The sequence below is a fragment of the Canis lupus genome, chromosome 11 (genome assembly GCF_048164855.1).
Source record: "Canis lupus baileyi chromosome 11, mCanLup2.hap1, whole genome shotgun sequence".
In the NCBI taxonomy this organism is placed as follows: Eukaryota; Metazoa; Chordata; class Mammalia; order Carnivora; family Canidae; genus Canis; species Canis lupus.
The window spans coordinates 3217463-3242448 of record NC_132848.1 but is presented as its reverse complement, the minus strand read 5'-3'; the positions used below and the strand labels follow the sequence as shown (position 1 = coordinate 3242448).

Here is a 24986-nt window from a genome sequence, read left to right as displayed (position 1 = left end):
GAGCCTGATGTAGAACTTGATCCCGGGGTCCCTGAGCCAAAGGCAGACGCTCAACCACTGAGCCACCCAGGTGTCCCCCAGCATGGTCAATCTCACTCGAGTTTGCCTTCTGCTCCAATCACCTCCCTCCAGATGGCCCTGGCCTGGTGTACAGAGGAGGCCCATCCTTAGAGTTATCTTTTCCTTCCCTTCAGGTGGGCGTTGGGGAGAAGAAGAAGGTAATGGGGGTCCTGGATATCTATGGCTTCGAAATTTTAGAGGTGAGAGAGCTTCACCCAATTGCAACACCCTGCTCCCCTGGGCTTGGAATGTGTAGACTCAAAGGGGGTGGTTTGAGAGAGGGGAGGTGTAAGGCCGAGAGGGAAGGGTCTTGGGCTGAGCTGCTCCCTCTCTGCACTGGGTCCCTTCCCTCAGGATAATAGCTTTGAGCAGTTTGTGATCAACTACTGCAATGAGAAGCTGCAGCAGGTGTTCATCGAGATGACGCTGAAAGAGGAGCAAGAGGAATATGAGAGAGAGGTACGCTGAGCCTTCCCCCACTTACCTTCTTGGAAATTACTTCTGGGCATGTGCCAGATCTGTCCTTTCCTCCATCACAATTTCCTCTCACTTGTCCCCAGATGGGAACACAAAGGACAAAAAGTTTCCCTTGCACAGGTGAACAACAGTCTAGCATTACCCAGAAGCCCTGGTTGTTTTTATTTTTTTAAAGATTTTATTTATTTATTCATGAGAGACAGAAATAGAGGCAGAGACACAGGCAGAGGGAGAGGCAGGCTCCCTATGGGGAGCCCGATGCGGGACCCAATCCCGGATCCCCGGGATCACAGCTTGAGCCAAAGGCTCAACCATCAAGCCACCCAGGCGTCCTGAAGTCCTGGTTTTTATTCTCCATCCCCCAGTCCCCCTGCTCCTCTCCTCCACCCCCTGTAGGCCACGCAAAGAAGGGTCACACTGATGGAAGGGTGTGTGTGGGGAGACCTCACAAGGGTAAGGTGACAGCTGTGCGTGGCCTGCGGCACGCTGTGAGCCAGATTTAGCAGGGACATTTCTCTTGGCCTTGTCACCCTACCACATCCCTCTCGGTGCTTTTCTCTAATGTTACAGAATTCTTTGTCTCCTCGAGCCCTGGCTGATGTCAGCGTCCCCTCTTGTAGCACCCTGATCCCAGACTTCCTCCTCAGACGTGCCCCGTGGCTCAACATTTCCACACTCCTTCCCTGGTTCGCGAGGACCTTTGTTTTCTATGGCTAGGTGTTAGAAAAGCTATCTAATTGAGCTAATCCACCCCAAAGTGTGAACAGCTGAAGTCTCTCATCAAAACCCTCCTAGGGATGGCTGCCTGTGAGCCTTCAGAAATTTCCTGTGCAGAATTTCAGACAGCGTGGTCACGATGCGGGGGAAAGGGTTTTCTTTAGTTGTGTTGTATCTTTTAATTTTAAAAATTTAAACGATCAGATACAGAATACATTCCTATACTTCCAAATTCAAAAAGCTGGGGCAACTGGGTGGCTCAGGGGTTGAGCATCTGGCTTCATTCAGCTCAGGGTGTGACCCTGGGGTCCTGGAATCGAGTCCTGCATCAGGCTTCCTGCATGGCACCTGCTTCTCCCTCTGCCTGTGTCTCTGCCTCTTTTTTCCTTTCTTTTTAAGATTTCATTTATTTATTCATAAGAGGCACAGAGAGAGAGAGAGAGAGAGAGAGAGAGAGAGATAGGGGCAGAGACACAGGCAGAGGGAGAAGGAGGCTCCATGCAGGGAGCCCAATGCAGGACCTAATTCCGGGTCTCCGGGATCCTGCCCTGAGCCGAAGGCAGCGCTATGCCGCTGAGCCACCCAGGCTGCCCTGTGTCTCTGCCTCTTGATGTCTCTCATGAATAAATAAATAAAATCTAAAAAAAAAAAAAAAAAAAGGAGACGAAGCACCTTAACGAACTGAGCCACCCAGGTGCCCCCATTCTTTTTTTTTTTTTTTTTAATACATCTGAGGTTAGGCTGCTAGGATTTTTTTTAAATTTTATTTATTTATTCATAGAGACACACACAGAGAGAGAGGCAGAGACACAGGTAGAGGGAGAAGCGGGCTCAAGCAGGGAGCCCAATGTGGGACTCGATCCCGGGTCTCCAGGATCATGTCCCGGGCTGCAGGCGGCACTAAACCACTGCACCACTGGGGCTGCCCAGGTGCCCCTATTCTTGCTGTTTCTTTTTTTTTTTCTTAAACTATACAATCCCAAAGTATCAGGTGGATTAGTGGCTCTTAAACTGTGTCCTGTGCCAGTAGCATCAGCAACCCCTCTTAGGAAGGCAGATTCCTGGGCTCTGTCCCAGACATGCTAAATCAGAAACCCTGCAGGTGGGGCCCAGCAGTCTGTTTTCCCAAGCTCCCCAGATAAGTGTGATGCAAGTGGGAGTAGCACTGATGTAGGTCTTTGAAGATGTATCAAGTTAGGTGTGTTGTTTGATGAAGTTGGCTCATGTGCTTTGGTTTTATAGGTCATTGCAAGAGCAGTGCAGTCATTTGATCTTGCACATACTCAGGGACCCTTCCCTCCTCCCACACTGGGGTAATCCCTATCCTAGCCTTCACTCAACGTGTTACACTTCCCTCTCCACACCACAGCACCTACAGGGCTCTCTGCAGCATCTCCCACTCCCTCACAGCTGCTTTGGGTCCTCCCATGAGTCTATCCACTCACCTCACCAATTCTCCACCAACGTAGAAGGGATGGGAACCTAAACAGAAACCACACCAAGCACCCCTCTTAACTATAGGATTTTTCTGAGCCCTTTGTGGGGTGGGTGAAAGGAAGCCTGAGTCCCATGAGGTCTTCGAAGACTTGTCTTGGACCTGCTCCTGTAACCTGTCATGTCTCTTCTTGCCAGGGCATACCATGGACAAAGGTGGACTACTTTGATAATGGCATTATCTGCAACCTCATTGAGCATGTGAGTTACCCTTCTCTCATCTCTGAGACCTACTTCCTCTTCCAGAAACTGCCTGAATATCCTTGCCCTGTCTCTCCCATCCTCTTCCACTGCTCCACTTGGTAAGGATGGTAAGGAGGACAAAGGATGAGGTGCAGTGGGGCGGCAGTGAAGATGTGGACATATTGGAGAACCTGGCCTACGTTGGGCTGATCTTGTTTCCCTGACCAGAATCAGCGAGGCATCCTGGCCATGTTGGATGAGGAGTGCCTACGGCCTGGGGTGGTCAGTGACTCCACCTTCTTAGCAAAGCTGAACCAGCTTTTCTCCAAGCATGATCACTATGAGAGCAAAGTCACCCAGAATGCCCAGCGCCAGTATGACCACACCATGGGCCTCAGCTGCTTCCGCATCTGCCACTATGCGGGCAAGGTGACACAGCAGGGCTGGAGGGTAGAGACTAGGGCTGGACATGAGTGGAAGGCAATGGGGGAAGAAACTGCTGGGAGATGATATTTGGGAATTCTTCATGATGAGACTGGGAGCACCAAGTGCTGGGACAAGGTCATGGGCCTCCAGACCAATAGCTGTTCCTCTACAGGTGACTTACAATGTGAACAGCTTCATTGATAAGAACAATGACCTACTCTTCCGGGACTTGTCCCAGGCCATGTGGAAGGCCCAGCACCCCCTCCTTCGGTCCTTGTTCCCTGAGGGAGATCCCAAGCAGGCATCTCTCAAGCGCCCCCCAACTGCTGGGGCCCAGTTCAAGAGTTCTGTGGCTATACTCATGAAGAACCTGTATTCCAAAAACCCCAACTACATCAGGTGACATGCTGGGCATATAGGGACATGACATGCAGCATACACGATGGCACATGCAGTATCCGTGCGCTATAGAATTTGTCCATTGCAGCAGGGGTGGGATGGTCTCTGGAAAAGCCTCATCAGAGGCCCTTTCCTCATAAAATATAAAGCCAGATAAGTTGCTGAGAGTCCTATAGCAGGGAGAGCATCAGACTTTGGTAGGGACCATGCATGCTATAGTGAGCGAAGCTCAGAAGGCCAGTGTGTTCACTTCCTCTGAAAATTTTTCTACTAAGGGGAATATGTGCAGAATAGGGTTCCAGAGACCAGGATGGGTCATGCTTGCAAAGGTGAAGCTCCTGAGGCCTGTGCCTTGCACCCTTCTACCCCAAGGTGTATAAAGCCCAATGAACATCAGCAGCGAGGTCAGTTCTCCTGGGATCTGGTGGCCATCCAGACTCAGTACCTGGGACTGCTAGAAAATGTGCGGGTGCGACGGGCGGGCTACGCCTACCGCCAGAGGTACGAGCCCTTCCTGGAACGGTACCGACTGCTGAGCCGGAGCACATGGCCTCGCTGGAATGGGGGAGACCGGTAAGGCCCCTGGGGAAGACTGGGGAGCAGGGAAGGGCAGGGCGGGAACCATCTGGGGGCTGGGGAGAGAGCAGAGAGTGCCATGGAAATCACCAAAGCTCTGTGAATAGATACCTGGGGAAATGGATGATCACTTTTCAGAAGTTCTGAAGTCTATTCAAGCCCTGAACTCTTCTCCCTGGGTATATGGAGTTGACGAAAGGTGAAAGAAGACCCTTCCCTGGGATGCCCCTGAGCAGCTTTCCCTATCTGTTCCTGTAGGGAGGGGGTCGAGAAGGTCCTGGGAGACCTGAACTTGTCCTCAGAGGTGGCCTTCGGGAAGACAAAGATCTTCATCAGAAGCCCCAGGACAGTGAGTTGGAGAGGCCCCTTGTGTTTGGCGGGGGTGGGAGGCAGAGGGTTGGAGAGCCCACGAGTGAGATGCTGGGGTAACGGGCAGCATCTGTAACTGGAGATAGATGGTGGGTGAGGAAGTCTGTTCTCGGCAGGGGCTTTGTCCCTGGGACCTGAATCCTCGGGCTACCACCCTGCCCTGAGCCCTGGCAGTTAGGTGCTTGCACGGTTCACCCTGAGTGCCTCTAGCTGAACTAGGACTCTTGAGGCTCCGGGGGATGTGCCACTCCTGTCTGAGTGTCTGAACCTAGCACAGGCCTGGGACAGAGTTTAGTAGGTGCCTGTTGAGTGAGTGAACAGCTGAATGAAGGTGCTAAGGAAGCACTGGCTGGGAAGGCCCTGGCACCCACGGCACCGGAGAGTAGCACAGTTTCCCCAGGCCAGCCTTTCTGCCCCTCTTTCCCCATTTCTGCAGCTGTTCTTCCTGGAAGAGCAGCGGCGCCTGCGCCTGCAGCAGCTGGCCACGCTCATACAGAAGGTCTACAGAGGCTGGCGCTGCCGGACTCACTACCAGCTGATGCGCAAGAGTCAGATCCTCATCTCCTCCTGGTTTCGGGGCACCATGGTATTGGTCACCCCCCAGTCTGATCCCCATCACTCCGATAAGAGGCTGGAAGCAGGAGAGAGATGGTTCGGGACATGGAGTTTCTTCTAACAGTCCTATTCTTTTCTGCAGCAAAAGCAACGATACGAGAAGATGAAGGCATCAGCAGTGTTGATCCAGGCTTTTGTGAGAGGGTGGAAGGTAATGGGGAATTGCAGAGGGGTTTCCTCCCCTACGTGGGCCCTTCCCCCATGTGGCTTCTCCTGGATTGTGCCAGCTGCTGGGGAGAAATATAGTAGCAGAAAGCAAGTCCTGCCCACACCCAGGACGTCCTGTGATGTGATGGCATGTCTGAGTCTGGGTGTGTTTCCGGGTGCACTGATGTGTGTCTGGGAGTGCGGGTGCGCATTGGGGAGAGAGTATGTATGCCTGGATGCATCTCCCACCTGGCGGCAGAGCTCTGCCTGCTGCTTTAAGCGCCCTCCTCTTGGCCAACGTGTCTGCCTGTACACTCTCCCTCCAGCACCAGCTCGGCTCTTGATCTTTCTGTGTCCTTTGTGTGGGTGAGAGACAGTAGAACCTCCGCTAGAACCTCCTCTAGGTCTAACTGTCTATCTTTATTTTGGCTCCTTTCTTGAATGTCCTTGCCAGGCCCGCAAGAATTATCGAAAATACTTCCGATCAGGGGCTGCCCTCACCTTGGCAAATTTCATCTACATGAGCATGGTAAGTGGTAGGGGTCAAAAGTGGAAGGTGGGGGGTTGAGGAGGGAGGGACAGGTTTGGAAAAGGAAGATGAGGGATTTGAGAAGATGTGACTCAAAGTTTTCCTCCAAAAAGCTTCTCCACTCTGCTTGTACTTAATTTTTTTTTTAAGATTTTATTTATTCATTCATGAGAGAGAGATAGGCAGAGGGAGAAGCAGGGTCCACACAGGGAGCCCGACGTGGGACTCGATCCCAGGTCTCCAGGATTGGGCCCTGGGCTGAAGGCAGTGCTAAACCACTGAGCCACCCGGGCTGCCCTGTACTTAATTATTAAGTCCTAGGATACAACGTAACGGGGCAGCAACCCACAGGGAGCAGGCTCCAGTGTCCCCTCGTGCATTCTGGCATGAGCGGACACTGCAGGCAACCTTGTGGCGGGAAGGGGCCCCAGCACACCCTCACTGGTCCATAGTGAATAGTTTTGAGAAGAGATGGGCTGGGTGGTTAACAACAGTGGAAGAGTCTGAGCCTCGTGGAAGAGTGCTGTGAGGATGCACACAGGGTGAATTAACCCAGCCTTCCAAGATCCATTTTAGGGTTGGGGTGAAGGTGGAGGAATCATATCTCTTTTCCACCTCCTCTGAAACTAGAGCAAGTGAGTCCAAAAATTAAATCTCAGGAAAGATCTTAATTCTGGAAGACTTGACTCCAGGTGGCAAGACGAAGCCAGGACATCAAACTATGGGCAGTTTCCAGTGAGAGGAAAGCAGACAGAGGAGGCTGGTTTCTGGAGATGTCCACCCAATAGCGACGGTGCTCCTGAAGAGTGGTGAGGGACGGCAGACAGGTAGCTAGGAGCATTTCCAGCAAAACCTTGAGAAAGGCCAGAGAGAGGGAGGGAGAGCAAGACATCTTGGACAGAGGGCTGCGGTAAAAGAGAACTGGCTTCTGCTGATTCTGTTTTTGACAGTTGTTAGGGCTCTTACTAATTATGCTTGAGAGACACACTGGAGCTCCCCTTTGTGGTTGGAGAGGCGGGATTCCTAGGTCGAATTGTGGAATGAGGTCTCTGGTCTCCTTATCACCTCCCTAAGTGTTCACTGTGCCCCTCTCTCGCCCCAGGGAGGTTCCATCTTCCCAGCCCTCTTCCATTGCCTGTGTCTCCAGCTGGCTGTAGGGCGGCTGCCTTCCTAGAGGACATGCTGTCTTGCTGCATACCTGAGGCCTGCAATCTGATTTGACACTTATCTCCAGACTGATCCCTCCTCTACCTTTTCTTTCACCTGTACATTATCAGGCATCTGCTGAATGTCACCCCAGGAGCTGTTGGGTTTAGACTAATATCTCATTGAATCACAACCCCTGCAGAAGCATGCATACAGGGGCCACTCGGCATCGATTCCTCCAGTGTTTCTAACTAGTCTGTATTCTGCTGTTGCCTTGCCTATAACCAATGCTGATACTTATTATCTTTTGAACACTTACTATGCGCTAAGCCCTTCACATGCATTAACTCTAATGCTGTCAAAAATCCTGTGAGGTAGATTCTTGTCTTTCCCACATTTTGTAGGTAAAAAACTGAGGCCTAGAGAGGCTGAGTAACTCACTAGGGGTCCCACTTGTGGTAAGTGCAAGAGAGCTGGGATACAAACTCTTTGACTCCAGAGTTTTAACGCCTGCCTGAGATTGTCTCCCCACACTGTCCCCCCACCACCACCCATAGAGGCCTACTCGGGGCAGAAGGGCTATAAAGGGAAAGGCAGGACTTTCTAGATCTAGAAAAAACAAACACTTAAAAAAAGAAAACCCTCAGAGGTTCCACATCAATTAGAACATGGGGGATTGCATGAAATGCTTAGGAATATTTATTGAATTAAATCAAACTAGACCAGACCAAGGACTGGGGATTTAAACGAAGGTCTAAGGTGATTAGACCAAGCCTGCTAGATCTTTGTAGTGGAAGAATCAAAGAGCTTGGATAGTTCTTAGAGGGGTACAGCAATATACTGAGTGTATTGCCTTTTTCTCTTATAATTTTTCTAAACTAATGTCTTAGTAGAACATTTTTTATAAAAATACCCAAAACGTGGAAGTGCTCAAAAATCAAGTCATTTTTTAAATAATTTATTTTTTTTTAGAGAAAGAGAGCATGAGTGAGTAAGGCAGAGAGAGGTGGGGGAGGGGCAGAGGGAGCGAGAGAATCCTGAAGCAGACTCTGAGCAGAGCGTGGAGCCTGACGTGGGGCTCGAGCTCACAACCCTGAGATCATGACCTTAGCTAAAATCAAGAGTTGGCCACTTAACCTACTGAGCCTGGGCGCCCCAAGAGCAAGCCATTTTCTTTATCTTCAAGTCTACCTCACAAATAGAGTGCTGGGTGCTCCCTGGGCTATAAAGACTTAGGGGTCCTTGTTCAAATTGGGGGAGACTAAACAGATGCCATGGGTGAAACTTGATTGGATCCTAGAACAGGAAAAATAAACACAAAACTTTTTTTAAAAGGACATTTTTAGAAGTTTATAAAGGACATTAGGAAAAATTTGCACATGCATCGCTGTTGGATGAGTGTATCTAATTAACGTTAGTCTTCTTACATTGGAGGTGGAATTATGATTTGTATAGGATAATGTCCTAGTTCTTGGAAGATACATGCTTAAGTTTTAGGGAAAAAAATGTCATGATTTCTATAACCTACTTTAGGATGATATGGTGGCAAAGATTTATCTATATGTGCATATGTGTGTATTTATATATTTATACTCATTGGTTATATATGTGTGCATGTGTTAGAGAGCCTGCAAGTAGGGCAAGGTGTTAATATCAGTTGGTGAATTTAGGGAGGAGTATATGGTATACAATTGTTTGCTGTAATGTTTTTTTAAACTTTTATGTAAGTTTAAAAACTTTCAGAGGCACCTGGGTGGCTCCATTTGGTAAAGCCATCTGCATTCAGCTCAGGTTGTAATCCCAGGGCCTTGGGATGGAGACCCTGGTGTCAGGCTCCCTGCTCAGCGGGGAGTCTGCTTCTCCTTCTCCCTCTGCCCCTCCCCCTTGCTCATGCTCTCTCTCTCTCTCTCTCTCTCAAATAAATAAAATCTTTTTTAAAAAGCTTTCAAAATAAGACAATAAGTTGTATAAATTTTTTAAAAATTAAGTCAGATTATATCACTCTTTCCCTTAAAATCCTTTATGGTGTTCTGTTTCACTCCGAATAAAAGCCAGTGTTCTTATCTCAGCCTACAAGGCCCTTCATGACCTGTACTTGACCAGCCAACTCTCTGATCTCCTCTTGCTCGATTTAATCCAGTCACTCTTTTTGTTTCTGGAATATGCTGTCACTCATTTTCTGTCTCAGGGCCAGCTTTTTTTTGCAGCATAGCATATAAATTTATCTGACATTCCATGATATGTTCACTTGCTGTGGGTTGTCTCCTTTCCCACCCCCAGTAGAGTGTAAGTAAGCTCAATGGGAATAGAGACCCTGCTCTGTTCATTGCTGTGTCTCCATACCTAGAACAGTGTCAAGCATAGAGCAGACACTCAATAAATGTGGAATGGTGAGGGAAAAAAAACTCAGCTGGGGATCCAGACCCCCAAGGACTCGCTGTCTAGAAGAGGAAAAAGTTTTCCATGCAAATAACAGTAGTCCAAACACAGAAGTATAGACCAAGTGCCATGGGGCTTCAGAGAAAGGAGAGGCAGCCTTGGTTTGGGGAATCCAGGAGGACTTTGAACTACATCTCAAAGGACAGGTAGGATCTGAGTGGGCAGAGCTGAGCTGAGCGTAGAATGGGCTAAGGCACAGAGTGATGATGCATGGGCTGGTCGGAGGCCACGATGAGGAGTCCTGTCTCAGAGGTGTGCCGAGATGGTGCAGGGGATCCTGCAGCACGAGGCTGGGCTCTAAGTAGAAGACTTCTAATGCCAGATTGAGGTGTTGGGCTTGACTGATGAGTGAGGAGGGGAGATGGCCACTGCAGACAGTGGCGGCCAGCTGTAGGCATGTGCGAAGTGAGACAGCCATAGGGGCAAAATATGGAGGCCAGTTTTCATCTTGGTTCCTCTCACCTCATGACCCTGGGCAGCAGGTCTCTACTTGGAACTAATCCTTCCCTCCCTTCGGTCTCCCATGCATGCTCTTACTAGCCAGCCTCCATGCTTCTCCCTCTGGGTGGCCTCCCTCTTTTTTAGTAGCAGGATCTGGATGAGAATTTGTCTGTTGGGAGGTCTTTCTTCTCATCAGTCCACTCCCAATCTCCCCCCGCCCCCGCCCCCACCGTCTGCATTCCCAATCTAGACACAGAAGTTCCTGCTGGGGCTAAAGAACAATTTGCCATCTACCAACATCCTGGACAGAACGTGGCCAGCTGCCCCATACAGGTACTTCCACACGGCTAACCAGGAGCTGCAGAAGCTCTTCTACCACTGGAAGGTGAGTGGGGCCGGGGAGCCTCTCCTCTCATTTGTCTTTTTCCCCTCCTCCCTCTGATTTTCCTCTTCTGCCTCCCTCTTCCACTTTTTTTTTTTCTTTAAAGCATACATGACAAACCTGGCCATTTTAACCATTTTTAAGTAGACAGTTCCGTGGCATTAAGCACATTCATATTGTTGTGCCACCATCACTACTACCCATCTCCATACTATTTTTCATCCTCCCAAACTGAAACTCTGAACACATTAGACAGTAACCCCCAGTACTGTACCAGTACCCGGTACCAGTAACCCCCCACTCCTCCAGCCCCTGGCATGTAGACTCTACTTTCTCTGAGTCCGACTGTTCTAGGCACCTCATATAAGTAGAATCATACATTTGTCCTTTTATGTCTGGTTTATTGCACTCAGCACAGTGTTCTGCCATCGGGAAATACTTATCGAGCACCTTCTAGACTAGGCCTTGCGCTGTGTGCTGGGCATACAGCCTTCCCTCCTAGGGCTGGCATTTGATCATCTCCATCCGTCTCCCCCAGAGTCCCTCAGCCCCCAGTCCTCCCCCAGCCCTGCCCTCTCTGAAGTGCTAGAGCCTCTTCCATTCCCTGTCTCTCCTCTTCTCCAGTCCCTGCCCTCCCTCCACCTCTGAGTACCCCCCCAACCCCCCAGCCCCTTGCCTCCCTGAGCTTAGCCCCGACCCTCCCCCTCACAGTGCAAGAGATTCCGGGATCGGCTGTCCCTGAAGCAGGTAGAGATCCTGAAGGAGAAGCTCTGTGCCAGCGAACTGTTCAAGGACAAGAAGGCTTCCTACCCCCAGAGGTGAGAGCCCCTCAGGCCCTGTGCATGTCCATTGAGAGCACAGAGAGGATCCTCCAGGTGGGATAGGGTGGTGGTTCCCAAACTTGAATGTGCATCAGCACCACCTGGCAGGCTTGATAACACCCAGACTGCTCCACCCCCTTCTCAAAGTTTCTGAATCAAAAGGTCTGGGGCTGTGGGCCCAAGAATTTGCCTTTCTAGTAAGTCCCCAGGGGGCGCAGCTGTTGGTCCTGGACCATGCTCTGAGAACCACTGAGATAGAGGATAGGGTGGAGGATGGGAAAAGAAGCACAAGAGGACTAGGATGGGGCCTCACTGTGAGGAGGTGCTGGGCCTTGGGGGTCAGGGGCAAGGACTGAGGCTCCACTGCATACCTCCTGTGTGTCCTCAGTGTCCCGATCCCATTCCACGGTGACTACATTGGGCTGCAAGGGAACCCCAAGCTGCAGAAACTGAAGGGTGGGGCGGAAGGGCCCATTCTGATGGCGGAGACTGTGAAGAAGGTCAATCGTGGCAACGGCAAGGTGAAGGCTGGCGTCCTGAGCCTGCTCCAGAGCCTTGGGGCTGCTAGCTGGAGGGGTGGGGGTTAGCCCTCACCCTTCCTCACACTTCCCTCTTCTGTCCCTAGACTTCCTCTCGAACTCTTCTCTTGACCAAGGGGCATGTGATTCTCATAGACACCAAGAGTTCCCAGGCCAGAACTGTCATTGCGCTGGACAATGTGGCTGGGGTGTCAGTCACCAGCTTCAAGGATGGGCTTTTCAGCTTACATCTGAGTGAGGTATCAGAGCTCCAGGGGTGCAGGCCCTCACACTGGAGGTGGTAGGCATCCCAGGGTCGGGGTGGGCTGGAGGTGATGGGGCCCAGACCCCTCACTCTGGGCCTTCAATACCTCTTAGCCTGCTCCTATGGAAGAAAAATGAATCCCTTCCTCATTCTTTTCCCCCTTCCTAAGATATCATCAGTGGGTTCCAAGGGGGATTTCCTGCTGGTCAGCGAACATCTGATTGAACTACTAACCAAAATGTACCAGGCTGTGCTGGATGCCACACAGAAGCAGCTTCCAGTCACCGTGACTGAGAAGTAAGGCCATGAGCTGGTGCTGAGGGCCAGCTTGGGGACAGATGACCAAGCTGTTGGTCATTGTGACCAGGAGAATTTGTGTAGTCAGAAACTGAAGCACACTCCGTCAGGGCAAGGCTCGGAGGTGCTTCTTAGTCTCCCCACCCAAGTTCTCTGGGGCCCTGAGTCTTCTGACTCGAGGGGAGGAGATGTACTACCTTCAGGAAGGGGAGGGAAAGCCATAGTGCAAATATGGGAGTAGGGGTGAGGGGATGGGGGGGATGGGCTTTACCCCTCTCTATTCCCCGTCCAGATTCTCACTGAAGTTCAAGGAGAACAGAGTGGATGTCAAGGTCATCCAGGGCCCTGAGGGTGGTAAAAATGGCAAGCTAAGCTGCAAGAAGAAAGGGAGCCGTTGCCTGGAAGTGACTGTATAGCGTGGAGGTGGAGGCTTAACACAGAGACTGCAGCTTTGTCTCCTGGATCAGGGCCAATCCCACCCACCCACTCACCCACCGACCCACCCACGTTTGTGGGGGGATCTCATGTCCAACCCCTCTGACCCTTGTATGGGGCTCAGAGACTGAAGAACCCTTGAAGAGGACCTTTCCTCTCCCAAGCTCTTCCAGTCCCCTCTCCCTTAGAACTTAGCTTCCTCCCACCCTCAACCTCCTTGCTCACTAATAAAACAAGTGACTTCCCAAACATTTGATTAATGTGGGTGGGTCCCTGTTCCCCCACCTTTGCAGGGCTTGTATTTTGTCTGCCTTCACCCCCTTCCCCTCCTTGGGCTCCTTGGAGCTAGCAAATACAGATAATAAGAATGGAAAAGAAGGGAAATTGTCTCCGGGCTCCTTGACCGGCTGCGCTCTGGCAGGGTTTGGAGAGACTCGGGTGGGGGTGGCGCAGCTAGCTATGGGGCTCAGGTCCCAGGTGGCCAATGGGCTGATTCATTAAGTGTGTCCCTGGAGGGAAGAAGTGAGGATCCCTGTCTTGTCGGAAACTAGGATCCTTTGGAGATTTAGCCTGAAAAGAGGCCCAAGGCTGGAGGGCTTATGTGAGCTGAGGTGAGCTGGGGAATGCAGGGTCCCCTGCACCCAAGAGCTCCCTGCCCCCTCCATCCTCAAGCTCATCCCTGGGCTCTGCCCCCAGCATCCTCTTCCTTCCCACACACCAGCGATGCCAGGCTTCTGCCCACAGTTTTGCTAATCTCTGCCCCCGCAGCTGGGGCTGCAGCTGGTGGCACTTGCCACTTGCGGCTGGGGGGGGGTCTCCTGGACCCAGCCGCTCCCACCCTTATGACGAGTCTCCTCCCTCTTGTCTTCATTTATTTATTTTCTCTGTATCATCATCGCCATTATTTTCTCCTTGATTTTCAGCTGTCTCACACCATCTCTTTGTCCCGTCTCCGTGGGCTCTAATAGTGACACGTAATGTCGTGTATAATGCTTTGAACATCTCCCCTCCCCCTTAATCTCCATTTCCTATAGACACTCCTCGGCTCAGGCTCTCCCACCCCTGTCGTCGCTACCTTTAGGGAACAAGCAGCTCCTGCGTTTGCAGTAAAATGTAGACTCCTGCTCCGTGAGGCCTTTGTTCCTGCCTCTGGATGTCTCTCCTTCCTGGCGCCATCCCTCCCTCCCTCCCCGTCTCCCCCACCGAGCTCTCGGAGCCCTGAGGTCCAGCTTTCCCTCTGCCTGCAGCCTGGGCGGCGGGAGCCCAAGGAGCATCTCCTGAGGCCTGCACCTCAGCCTCGCCCCGCCGAGCCCCCCTGCCAGCACCCCCCCCCCCCGGAACTGGGAGCACTGGGAGCACCGGGAGCACTAGGAGCAGCCCGAGCCGGCTCAGCCCGGCCTACGGGGGGCTGCGTCCTGAGTCAGCCTCCCCGCAGCCCCCCCTTGACTTCCCAGAACCGGGCTGGAGGGCCAGTGTGGCAGGGGTGCCCACCAGAGCCTGCCCGCCCCCGCTTTGCCTCGCCTCCTGCTCCCAGGGACCAAATTGTCGTCACTTACCCAGTGAAGTGTCTGGTCATTTGCAGAAGCAATTTCAGGAGGCTGTGCAGCTGCTGCTCCCCATCCCGCTGCCCTTCCTGGGCTCTCGGGCTGGGGAAGGCGGTGGGGGTGGGGGGTGGGAAGGCCAGCGGAGTCTCCCCTGCCCTCCCTCCACCCGGTGGTGCTCCTCTGAGGAAGGCTGGGGGCTCCTGAGTTTCCTGTCTCTGCCCCTCTTCTCTTCTGGGGCCTACTTGAGGGGGGAGCCTCCAGGGGCTCAGGTGCCCCACCTGTGCTGCAGAGCTTGGGTCACTGCAGCGTTTCCCCAGAGGTGCAGTTCTGCGACCCCAAGGCCTGGCTAGCCCCCCCCCCCCCGGGGAGCCATTCCACCTCAGCTCAGGCCAGCTCTCCTCGGTCTCCCTGGCTCAGCCCATTTCCTCTGCAGGAAAGCAGAGGCTCCTCCAGTTCCTTGCTGAGGGCTGTGGACAGCCTCTGGCCCCATCCCGAAGCTGCCCTCCTCCCACTCTCCTGGTCCTGCGCGCCCGCCTCTCCCTCCCCACCCCACGGCTCCCCCCAGGCTGCCCCCAGGATGCCGAGGCCTCCGTCCCCATTGCACCCTGGTTGTGTATGTGCTGGACGTCTGCGGGTCATCCTGCCTGCACAACATGCTCACCTCGCCTGCTTTGACCCCAGGAAGGGCCACAAACCCCATCACAGCGCAACTCAAGGAACACACGTTTTCCTGGCCTCATCTCCAGCCCACCCCAGCAACGAAGAGGGGGAGCTCCAGAGGGAGGACCTGCTAGGGACCCGGCTCCTCTAGGTCACTGACAGCTGTCTGAGATGTGGCTCAAAGGAAAAGTGTCAAGGGAAAAACCACCTAGGTGCTCTGGAGCTGCAACATGCACTTTCCACGCCTTTGGTATACGGTTTGTGGGCAGGATGAAGCCCTGCCTAGGCCTTCAAAGCCTCCCTTCCTCATCACCTTTCTGGCTTAGTTTAGCATTAGCTCTTTCAAGTCTTTGCTAATCCCAGAGATCAAGGGGTGACCAGTTCTCCCTGCCATCCCCTTGCTCCCCCCATCCTTGGCTCCTGCCATCCTCTGTGAGATGCTGCATCATCAAAGGACATTATTCATGGCGGACCTTTGCTGAAGCCCTGCTTGTCTGGTTCAGGGCATGGCGGCAGGGATGGGGGGTTGGGGGTGGAGAGAGGCTGCCTCAGACCTCAGAGATGGGACCCTGGAGGCTTTCGTCCTCAGCCCTCTGTCGAACACTCCCCTCCCTGCTTCCTCCCCTTCCATCCAGCCGGACCAGCTTGGACTTCCCAAGATTGATAGGGGGAGGAGAGGAGGTAGGAGATGGCTGCATCCAATTAGGACTGCACCTGAGCTTCTCAAAGGCATGACCCTATCATGCCATTTACATGTAAATAGGCTCTAGCTTCTACCCCTCATCCCACCAAAGGCTCCCAACCTGGGGTCCTGGCCCATGCTTGGCCCATACAGCGCTGTAATTAGCTGGAAAATGGGAAGCTTTATTTTTTTAAGATATTATTTATTTATTCATGAGAGACAGAGAGGGAGAGAGAGAGGGAGGCAGAGACACAGGCAGAGGGAGAAGCAGGCTCCATGCAGGGAACCTGATGTGGGACTCGATCCCGGGACTCCAGGATCAGCCCCTGGCTGAAGGCGGCGCTAAACCGCTGAGCCACTCGGGCTTCCCAATGAGACCCCATTAGCCTCTCACATAATAAAGGGGCCTTGAGACTCAGCTGCTGCCCTCACTGCGGCTTGACCATGGGGCCATGTACAGAGTGACTTCTTTCCGTATGGCTCAAGTCCCAGGGTGGGGGTGTTGGGAGTGTAGAGGGCATTTCAGGACCCTAACAGCCCTTGAGAGGCTCTAAGGAGGATCCACCCTGTGGGCTGCAGAGCAAGAAGGCAGGCTCGGGCTTCCTGTTTTGTTAAATCAATTTTACTGAGCACCTAAAATATGCCAAACACTATAGAGCTAGGGATATCCAGTAGTAACCAGAACAGACAAAAGTCCTTGCCAGTGTAATGCTGACATTCTGGGAGGTGGGGAGGGGGGTGTGCGGGTAGACAGGCTATAAGTGAAACATTTAGAATATTGGATGTAATAAATGAAGAGAAGAAACAGAAGAGGGATATGGAGTGTGAAAGGGTGGTCATATTAAGTAGGGTAACTGGGGAAGGCAGTGGTGAGCGGGAGTCTCTGTAGCAAATACGCAACGGCCGGTTCTCTTCCCAGCCCAAGCGGTAGAAGAGCACAAGGTCCAGGTCTCCAGGTCTCGCAGAGAAGGGTCCACCACTCCCTCTGGGAGAGTTAACTGTTCTCCTACTGGTCAAAGTTCCTACCAGTGCAGTAAAATGAAGGGGAGGTTTGGAATGAAAACAACAACACCCCCCAAATTTGTGGCTCTTCTCCAGTAGCTATATATTGTGGAGCACAGGACTGAACTTTTTAAAGATTTTTTTTTTATTTTTAAGGAATCTCTCTCCCCAACGTGAGGCTTGAACTCATAACCCTGAGATCAAGAGTCTCACCTTCTCTGGAGGGAGTCAATTTCCTCACCTGAAAAATAGGAAATGCCCAATGGCTCTGAAAGTGCTTTCACTTTGCCCCCACCCCCAGCCCGTTCCCTTGAGCATGTCTTCTCTCTCCGGTTCTCCTTCTGTCCCAACTCTGGCTCTGACTGTCCCCTGGGGCTCTACCTTGGGTACAAAGGGAGCCCCATGAGCCCCCTCAACAGAGTGGGCCATGAAAGAGAGACTTGAAATGTCAGGGAGAAGATGCCTGAGCTGCGGGGAGGTAGATTAGAGAGGAGAAAACACGGAACCGTATGATAAAAAGAGGCAATGCGAGATCAGTGCTGGGCTGGCCAGGGCGGGGAGGATGGGGAGACAGCTCGCCGCCGTGTTCTGTTCCTCCTTTCCTAGCAGGAGGGGTAGAAGGTAGAATTCTAGAAGGATGTGACTAAATCAGGTTGATTCAGGGGTCGAGAAGCAGTGGCATGGGAAGGAGGTGTTAGCTCTGGAGAAGTGGTGGAGGGAGACAGACACTGGAAGCTTCTGCATTGGTAGCAGGGGAGAAGTACCGACCTTCACTTGGTCTGAGGGCCTAGATGAGGGGTCAGCTGCAGCTGGAAGGAGGACAGAGGGAGAAATGGGGGCGGGAAGGGAAGCCAAACTCACCTCCCACTGCTCAGGGGCCTGGGTCTGGTTGTCCTGGGGGTGGTCCTGGCCAGAGAAGTACCTGTCTGAAATTCTGCGGGCCTGGCAGTAGAGTCTGAAGGGTTAAAGGGCGAGGAGCTGATGGGTGAATAATGAGGAAACAGAGTCGTCTCCTACTGAGCGTGGAAATTTTGGTACAAAGCATAGACGACATCATTCCTTAGTATGCCCAGCTCAGGGGCTGTTGGAAAGTGGGCTGCTGGCTAACTCCAGGACGCTGCAGGCTTTGTGGGGTGTGGGGTGTGTGTGTGTGTGTGTGTGTGTGTGTGTGTGTGTGTGTGTCTGCAGCCTATATCCTCCTTTTTCTCCACCAGCCTCCCCCCTCCCCTCCAGCCACCCTGGGATTGGTGATTCACAGCCCCTCCCCCGGCTCCCCCAGACCCTCCCAGAGCCTTTATCTGGGAGCCGGGAGCTCCTGCCACATCCTCAGATCCCCTCCACTTGGGCTCTCTCCACCCAGGTGGTGTGCTGTGCGTGGGCAGTGGCCAGTGTTCCCGGTCGGCCCCCCATCCTGTTAGACCAGCTGCCCTCGGCTCAGGACTGCTCCACAGGTAGGCACGAGTGGGAGAATGTTGGATGGGCTGGGGCTGGCACCAGAGGCCAGAGGCCAGAGCTGGGAGACGATAAAGGACCCGAGGGAACAGAGGTGGGGCCTCTGATCTGGGAGCAGGGCCCGGGAGCAGGGCCCTGGTACGAGAAGAAAGCGCCCACAGGGGCAGAGAACCAGGACTGTCTGGAGCCTGTGGCTTCAGACTGCTCCCATCCTAGAAACTTTTGCCTAAGTCCTGGGTTACCTGGTGCTGGAAAGCAGAGTCCCGAGTCCCTCCTCAGGCTAACTAAGAAGACAGACCAGACCGTGCGTGTCCTGCGAATCTCTCTTGCTTGGAGATGAGAGTCTGGCACTATTGCCACATTGCCCATTGCCAGGTGCTCAGCGTCGGGAGATGCGTGATGGGGGAGCAGGGCAATTGAGCCCAGGGGCTGGCCCGCCTGCTCAGAGATGCTCCCCCAGACCAGGGCTTGGCCAGAGAGACGGGGCGCTGGGGAAACAGGCTCGGGACAGGTGCCAACTGTCTCCTGCATTTGCACCTGTGTTGTAACCTCCTCCCCTCATTCCTGTCACGACCCTCTGCCCTCCTAGGCACCATGCGGAGTGCCCTGCTGTTTGCAGCCATCCTGGCCATCAGCCTGGCTTCCAGTTTTGGGGCTGTCTGTGAGGACTCACAGGAGCAAGTGGTGCCTGGTGGGGGCCACAGCAAGGTAAGGCGCCCCTCTGCAGTGCCCACCTGGCAGAGAGCTGCACTCTGCCTGGCCTGTGGCTGTTGAGGGGAGGCTGGGAGGCAGCTTGGGGCCACCTGAGTTATGTATCCATCTGAGGGTGTCTCTAGGCACGTCTGTAAGAACCTCTGTCCCTCTTTTTAAGATTTTGAAATGACAGCAATTAGATTGGTACACATGCTTTTAAGATGATTATAGGTGGAACTTATTACAAATTCAGTGTGTGAAGTCCAACTGCCTCTCCAGCTAGGATCAGTTTAGCATCTCATTACAGGAGGTGGGCAGGATATTTGAACAATTTGGGAAAAGTGGCTGCCTAGGAAGCTGTATGCAGGGCAAAGAGAGGAGTCAGTCTTCAACCCTACGCATCCCAGGGCATGATAGGCATGCATACATATAGGCGGTGGCTGTTGCACCAGATCCAAAAGACTAGAACCACTTCAAAAATACAAAAAAATAGTGGCACCCAGCTGGCTCAGTCGGGAAAGCATGCGATTCTTGATCTCGGGCTTGAGTTCCAGCCCCACATTGGATGTAGAGATTACTTAAAAATAAAATCTTAGGGATCCCTGGGTGGCGCAGCAGTTTAGTGCCTGCCTTTGGCTCAGGGCGCGATCCTGGAGACCCGGGATCGGATCCCACGTCGGGCTCCCGGTGCATGGAGCCTGCTTCTCCCTCTGCCTGTGTCTCTGCCTCTCTCTCTCTCTCTCTCTCTCTCTCTCTCTGTGTGACTATCGTAAATAAATAAAAAAATAAAAAATAAAAAAAGTAAAATCTTAAAAAAAAATACACAAGGAATGCCAAGTATGCATTGGACATTATGTTTGGAGCCCAAAGTTTCATCTGGAGAGAGTCGGAATATCTGGATATATTTTTCTTTCTTTCTTTCTTTCTTTCTTTCTTTCTTTCTTTCTTTCTTTCTTTCTTGATTTTATTTATTTATTTATTTATTTATTTATTTATTTATTTATTTATTCATGAGAAACACGGAGAGAGAGGCAGAGGGAGAGGCAGGCTTCCTGCGAGGAGGAGCCCGATGTGGGACTCGATCCCAGAACCCCGGGATCATGACCTGAGCCAAAGGCAGACGCTCAACCGCTGAGCCACCTGGGCACCCCTGGATATATTTTTCTAAGACAAGCTTACTTCAAGACCTGGTTCCCCTTGGTCAATGAAAGGGAGAGGTTGTCATCCTACCCCTTCTCCCCAGTGGTGCATGAGGACGGGGGAAGTGGGGGTGAGGAGAGGGTAGGAGGTATGTGTGCTGGGCAACGGGGTTGGTGTGTGCACGGGTGCATCCTGTGTAGATGTGCTCTGTGCTCGGCAGCCCAAGGACAGCTGGGCTCTGGAGAGGGAGGCACTGCTGAGACTAAGGTGAGGATCTCCGAACGTGATCATTGGCATCGTCTCTCTGCAGCTGCAGTTAACTGGCTGTGGGATGTGTGCCCACCAACCATCCTGCGGTGCCCAAACTGCTAAAAAAAAATCACCAACACAATGAAGAGCCCCTGCCTGGCAGCAGGTCCAGAATGGGGTTTATTTGTGGGGGAGAAGATAAATAAATAAATTTATCTATTTGTCCTTTCCTTTCTTGAAAGTGGCGGACTTTGTGGCTCCCTCACATAGCAGGGCAACCATATCCCCGGGCAACTGGCTCCTGATGTGCCAAGGAGAGCAGAGCCAATGGCCCTTCTCACTGGGAGGTGGCAGCAGTTGGGAGAGAGCCCCAAGACGCAGTCCCCTTTGAGCTTGGGAGATAGGGTGACCAACCATCCCAATTTTCCCAGGACCACCTGTTTAAGTACTGAAAAGCCCATATCCCAGGAAAGCTCTGAGTCCTAGGCAAACTGGGACAGTTGGTGTGCCTACAGGGATGCCTGATGTGCTCCTTCTACCCCTACTTCTCCAATCTTGCTGTGCAGGTGAATAACCGCAAGGGCCGGGTTGAAATGCAGATCTTCTCGGTAGGTCTCAGGTAGGACGGAGATGCAGATTAGGAATTTCTAAGAAGCCTATGGCAGTGGTGCTATTGATGCTATTGGTCCCCGGACCACACTTTGAGAGCCCACTTCTCTTCCATTGTAAACCAGAAGAAATCCCAAAAGATACAGGATGTCAGGTTCAATTGTGATGGGCTCAAGAAGAGGCCATGGTTTGTGGGGAGGGGTGAATGGATCAGGTGTGAGCCTCCTGCCTCAGCCCTCTTTGTTTCTGTCCCTTAAAAGGACTCGGACCTCTACCAGTTGCCCCCGTCATTGCTCCGGAAGCTTTATGACAGCGGCTCAGTCTCTCTGGAAGGATTGCTCAAAATGCTGAGCAAGGCTAGCGTGGGTAGGAAGCAGCCCTGGGGAGAAGGGGGTGGGGGGCAGGATTCTGATGATTAAATAGGCTTGAGAAGAGCCTTCAGGTGGGATGGAGACGGGCGATGGCTTGGTGAATAATTGGGGGTTGTGCTCTGAACACCCTCTGACCATTCCTTTCCAGGTTCCATTCCCCAATGACACACTCTTCTTGCTTTCACAGATCCTAAGGAATCGCCACTTCCCCAGAAACGTGAGTAGCCTCTTCTCCCTCCCTGTCTCTGCTGACCGTTTGCTAGAGCTCCATGGGCATGGGGCCCAGTGGCCATTCTGGCTGGCCCCGTCTCAGCTGGCACAAACAATATGCCAGCTGCAACGGCTCATGGGCACCAAGGCATGGGCTCATGGGCTCCACTGGATACCAGGAGGAAACAGGTGTGATGAGCGTGGTGGACTTTTTCTCCATCAGCTGGTCTTTGAGAAGCAAGAGAACCTCTTGGTGGCTGTGAAGACTCTAAGCCAGACACCTGGGGGGCAGAGAATTCTTGCACTGTGGAGAGGGTGAGGTGGGCAGAGAGGGTGGCTAATAGCCTGCTGACTGGGGAGTCCAGTTGTGGCATGATAAAGACCCAAGAAACCCAATCTTGGAAGTCTTGACACTCCCCTACCCCCATTATCACTGTTGGCAATGTTGGCCCTTCTTCTACAGGTGACATGCATGACTTCTTCGTGGGACTTATGGGCAAGAGGAACATCCAGCCAGGTAGGAGCGTGTGGGGGCACAGTAGGAGGGGTTAGGGTACTAGCAAAGATTCGGCAGAAGTCAAGTGCCTCATAGTTGTCACCAGAGGGAAAGACAGGACTTTTCTTAGCTATAGTGAGGGCTCCTCGGCCCTTCTACCCAATCAGGTTGGAGCCACAGTCCAGATGTCCCTAGGAACACAACGGGGAGACCTTCATAAGATAGTCCTGCTGCAGCTGGGAAGGAGTTGGAGGGGTGGGGGCTGTTATTGCCCCCATCTCCCAAACACAGCATGCCTCTGCTTTCCGACTCTGTCTCCTGATGCTGCCCTTCATGGCTAGCCCCTTTGATAATATCAAAGGGTCAGGGTGAAGGTCACATTCAGAAAAACCCCTCCTAACTACACTGTTTATTTTACCTCAGACACTCCTGTTGATGTAAACCAAGAGAAGGTCCCCAGCTTTGGCACCCTCCAGTATCCCCCCAGTGCGGAATAAGGTAAGGATTATTGGTTAGGAGAGGGGACTGTGCATGTGTAAGGGGGGAGGAGCCGGAGAGACATTTCGTCTGATGCTACAGGCATTTATAGTCATAAATTTGCCCTAAAATACATGGCCAGCGGCCAGCACACTGTTGGTCCAACACGCCAGCCCCCAGAGCTGCGAACCTGTCTGCAAGAACACATGAACTCACATGCATGCACACACGCCCCTGTTTCCCTTGAGTCATGGACCCTGGCTGACTCCCGAGTAGGCAGGGGTGGTGGGCCACGGGAGCGAGGGGTTGACCCTGTGGCTTCTCGGATGGTCAGCTCCTGTTGTTCGGGCTCCGTTCTCGAATCGTCTTGTACAAGCTGGAGGGAGCAGCACCCGGTAGTAACAGGCACCACATCCAACTCACAGGGGTTGAGTGTTCGGCCTCCTAGGTAGGCAGAAACTGTTCGGATCATTCAGAATCTCGGGTGACTGGGTCTAGTGTGTAATTCGTCACAAGGGTGATTTAGAAAGAAATGCAAGGAACTCTGAAATTTAATGGGGAGTAATCAGAAACCGTATCTCAGTACCTCCGCGTAGCCTAACGCCTTAGAGCATAGCCTGGGTTTAAATCCGGGATCTGCAGCTCCCTGGCTGTGTCCCCTCGGCCAAGTTACATAACCCTCCTGTGCCACAGGTTCCTCATCTGAGAAATGAGGGTCATATTAGGTTGCAGGCTTGTGGTTTTGAGGACGGAGCGTAGGTAAAGTGTTCAGGATGGGGCCTGGCACACGGAGCACGGCGCTGTGTGTTGGCAGCATTGGAATCAGTCCGGAGCTGGGGGAGCCCCAGTGTCGCCCCTGGCGGACTCTGGTCTGTCTGCGTGGAGCTGTCTGGGCTGGACCCTGGGCTCGAGTGGGCTGACGGATGTCTCGCTTGGTCCCCTGTCGGCGAGTCCCCGGGAAGCGTCTAGTCACAGCACGGAAGGGCTGTCGCGGCCCCAGCTCCCCCCAGGCCTCGCAGCCCAGCCCACGGCTTCTTTGCAGTAGATCCGAAGGAGCAGGTGTGGGGGGAGAAAGCGCGGGAGTGGGAGCCGGGTGGCCACGGGGAGACTCCCGCTGCACCCCCCCCCCTCGGGGCCTGGGCATGCATGTTGCGGTCTCAGGGGAGACCCAAGGAGCAGGAGCTCTCCACGGCAGCTTGGGCTGCGGGCGCACAGCCCCTGGGCCCGGAGACCGGGTCTGGCCCCGCTCGGTCGGGCGAGAGGGCCACGCAGCCGTAATAACCGTAACTCGCTGATTACACGGTACTCACCGTATCATTTTGCTCTCATTAGATGCTTATTTCAGTGCTGCGACCGCCAGATAATTACACGGGCAGCTATATCTGGATGACACACTCTCCCCGGCGCTCTGCATTGACCATAAAGATAATTACAGTGCAATTTTGCCGTAGTATTTTATAAAAATGGTGAAAACAAGTGCATTGTAGAAACTTTCTTTTAATGCTCGCTGGTGAATCCAGGCTCTTTCAGAGGGGCCGCTGGCATAATCGCAGCCTGCATAATCTCACCACCGATGGAGCGTTCTCAACCCGTGAGGCGCCAGGAGGAACAGCACGTCAAGTCCCTGGGGCCTGGCATTTAAGATTAGATGAGACGGAGCAACACAGATCATTGTGTCATCTTATTTCATTCATGTGAAACTGCTAACACAGGAGGTGATCCCTGGGCCTGTGCTTTCCCTGGGAGGTTTCTGAAAAGAGGAGGCCATGGGTGAGCCTGGGGGGAGCATTAGCACCAGAGCACACTGGATAGGGCTGTGTGTATGCCTGGCTCACAGGGATGCGAGTATGATAGGAACCTAGTGTAGGGACCCACAGACCATGCACAGGGGTGTTTCTAAGTAGCACGGTAAACACAGAACAGGGAAAGGGCAAGCTCCTGTGGCTAGAAGGGTTCAGTCCTCTAGTTCAAAGACTACAGGGAAAGCTGAGGGCTAAGACTTCTGTTCTCTTCTGTTCTCTTTTCCTCCCTTTACATATCTCCCCTGCCACTCACATACCCCTACTTCCCCAGCTGGTGGTCGGTGGGAATTTTACAAGACAGAACATGTGATTTCATTTTTTTTTTTTTTTTTTGTCCTCAGCTCTCTACTTCTGGACCTCTGGACTGCATCATGAAGACACCTGTTACGCTCTCCCAACTGCCACTGCACACGCTCCTCCTTCCCTTTTTCCCCATTCTTGTAACACGGCTGTGCTTTGATGCCTTCTCCATCCCTCTATCCTGCTGTGATGTAGAAACCGCAGAGTGAGCATCCTTGGCCCCAGCGGGCATTGACTATACATTTCCCCGGGGTTTCTGGAGTGTCGTTTGTTAAAAATATGATGTCTCTCTCTACTCAACAATAAAGAATTTTCACATGTGACCTAGAGTGATGCAATTGTTTGGCCAGTGGGTGGGTTTTTCTCTTTCTTGACTCTTCCAGCTACATCATACACACATACACATTTATGATGTGCACACATACATGTATCATATATAAATGGAAGCATCTTTATTTTCTACATGTACTGATTTCCCCAACAGTGCCTTAGTCAGTGCTTCATACAGGTAGTATTAGAAGACCTATTTAGTAATTAAAAAATAAATCAGTGAATTTGGAAGA

General features: G+C 52.6%; 1 protein-coding gene across 8 annotated transcripts in view; it reads left to right on the top strand.

Annotated features, from left to right (window-relative positions):
- MYO1A (myosin IA) overlaps positions 1–24746 on the top strand; it is a 34547-nt gene extending 9801 nt beyond the window's left edge. For 4 of the 8 annotated variants that reach the window (XM_072842851.1, XM_072842849.1, XM_072842848.1 and 1 more), the window contains exons 13-33: positions 195–260; positions 415–519; positions 2887–2949; positions 3160–3360; positions 3530–3756; positions 4129–4329; positions 4591–4681; positions 5138–5287; positions 5399–5467; positions 5918–5992; positions 10269–10403; positions 11112–11218; positions 11610–11742; positions 11847–11999; positions 17985–18075; positions 18666–18784; positions 21028–21133; positions 21326–21355; positions 21812–21865; positions 22268–22342; positions 24465–24746. In XM_072842851.1, coding sequence (XP_072698952.1) covers positions 195–260; positions 415–519; positions 2887–2949; positions 3160–3360; positions 3530–3756; positions 4129–4329; positions 4591–4681; positions 5138–5287; positions 5399–5467; positions 5918–5992; positions 10269–10403; positions 11112–11218; positions 11610–11742; positions 11847–11999; positions 17985–18075; positions 18666–18784; positions 21028–21133; positions 21326–21355; positions 21812–21865; positions 22268–22341 — 2250 coding nt within the window. In that variant the 3' untranslated portion in view covers position 22342; positions 24465–24746. Of the gene's footprint in view, positions 1–194; positions 261–414; positions 520–2886; positions 2950–3159; positions 3361–3529; positions 3757–4128; positions 4330–4590; positions 4682–5137; positions 5288–5398; positions 5468–5917; positions 5993–10268; positions 10404–11111; positions 11219–11609; positions 11743–11846; positions 12000–12173; positions 12302–12593; positions 12986–17984; positions 18076–18665; positions 18785–21027; positions 21134–21325; positions 21356–21811; positions 21866–22267; positions 22343–23841; positions 24037–24464 lie in introns of those variants that run through there. The other 4 variants (XR_012038833.1, XM_072842853.1, XM_072842852.1 and 1 more) reach the window with 4 other exon arrangements.
- The last annotated feature ends 240 nt before the right edge of the window (positions 24747–24986 follow it).